The 1,507-nt window shown below is 49.4% G+C and overlaps 1 protein-coding gene across 1 annotated transcript; it reads right to left on the bottom strand.

Moving 5' to 3' along the window:
* Positions 1-6: 6 nt before the first annotated feature.
* Positions 7-1,507, bottom strand: LOC110028932. Its single transcript, XM_020731002.1, has one exon. The coding sequence runs from the start codon at positions 1,444-1,446 to the stop codon at positions 169-171; it is 1,278 nt and encodes a 425-aa protein (XP_020586661.1). The 5' UTR covers positions 1,447-1,507; the 3' UTR covers positions 7-168.

Raw genomic sequence — 1,507 nt, 5'->3', positions numbered from 1 at the left:
CAGCAGGAAATATTTGGACATCCAACTTCACATTTTATACACTTCGTTCAGAACTTCGGCTACATCACTACTTCCTTACAATAAACAAAAGATGCAAAACTGCTGCCTTTGCCTTCCTACGCCTACCTAATCTCAAAAGCTTCAAAACTTAGATTTGAATTCTTCCTCTTAGACGAAGGGAAGATCATGCAGGTTACTCAGAAGATCCTCCGTAGCCTCCAGGTCAATGTCAAAGTTAGCAATACCCTCCCCCTCTGAAGCAGGAGCCACTGTGCCACCTGTCGCACCCCCAGTCTCCTGCTCTTCAACCTCGGAATCAGTTTCTCCAAAAAGATCTATCTTTCTCTCATAATTACCTACACGCTTCTTTGCAACCATCTTCTTATTTCTCATGGGCAACCCTCTCTTTTTAGGCCTTACAAAACTCCCCATCCTCCTACTATTCTCCGCATCAGCATTAGGGTGTCCCACAACAGCATTAACAGGCACCGCATTCAGAGGCTTCTCCTTATGTCCCTCCTTTTCGTTCCCCCACCTCGGGCTCACCGGAAAGAATGGCTTCCACCCCTCCCCAAATGGAGGCACACCGGCAGCATTACAGTTAGAAAAGCCACAACCAGGGAACCCTAATGGAAAAAACCCCCACGCACAATAATACATGTCGGTCCCCGGCACTATAGTGGGCGCAGCTGCCATCTCAACAGCATGAAAAGGCCGCATACAAATCCGGCACCGAAGCGTACGTTTAATGTAAACACGATCGTACTCAAAAACGTGGCAGCAAGACGGACACGAGGTCCAGAACAAACGATCCGCCGGCTGAGCAACAGTCGCCGGAGCGCTGTTTGATCGCAGCTGGGATTCGTAAACGGATGCTTTAGTGGGGTCGGAAAGAAAGGTGTAAGCGTCAAATACTATGCGTAGAGCGGTGTCAGCGTAGGGATACTTGTTACGATTAGGGCTAAGCAAAAAAGTAAGGTGCCGGTAGCTACGTTTAATGTCAAGTCGATTGTCGCCGGAACCAGAAACGGAAGAGGAAGGGTGAGGGAGTTGGAGAATGGAGTACCAGTCGTGTTGGTTGTTGACACGGCGCTGGGAGGCTAGAAGGACATCTACGACGGCGAGGATCTGGTCAACACCGTCGAGAAGAGGATCAGACTCGAGAGCTCGCTCCGCGAAGCGCTTGCTTCCCGTAAGATCACTAGCTAGGAGGTATTTGTCGGCGATTTCGAGTAGACGCTGAGCTTCAAATCGGCCGCCATAACCGGCGTCCATGGTTTCCCGATACTGGTGCCGGATTTGGGGGAAATAGGAAGCGAGGGAGTGGAGTAAGAAGTGTGAGAATTGGCGCAATTGGGGTATGGATTTTAAACTAATTACATTGTGGAGTGAGTGGTTTACTGTTGTATTGCGCTGTTTGTAGGGGTATTTTGGGGGGTTTTTCATTGGTTCCTTTTCTGCGATGAGGTTTGAGACTTGCACCTTCGCCGTCGAGACTAGAATGTTC

The sequence above is a fragment of the Phalaenopsis equestris genome, unplaced genomic scaffold (assembly GCF_001263595.1).
Source record: "Phalaenopsis equestris unplaced genomic scaffold, ASM126359v1 Scaffold000540, whole genome shotgun sequence".
Taxonomy (NCBI): Eukaryota; Viridiplantae; Streptophyta; class Magnoliopsida; order Asparagales; family Orchidaceae; genus Phalaenopsis; species Phalaenopsis equestris.
This window is presented reverse-complemented; position numbering and strand designations above follow the sequence as displayed.

Bases quoted from the DNA above. Each gene is read 5' to 3' on its own strand.
- LOC110028932 (XM_020731002.1), bottom strand. From the start codon at position 1,446: ATGAAAAACCCCCCAAAATACCCCTACAAACAGCGCAATACAACAGTA.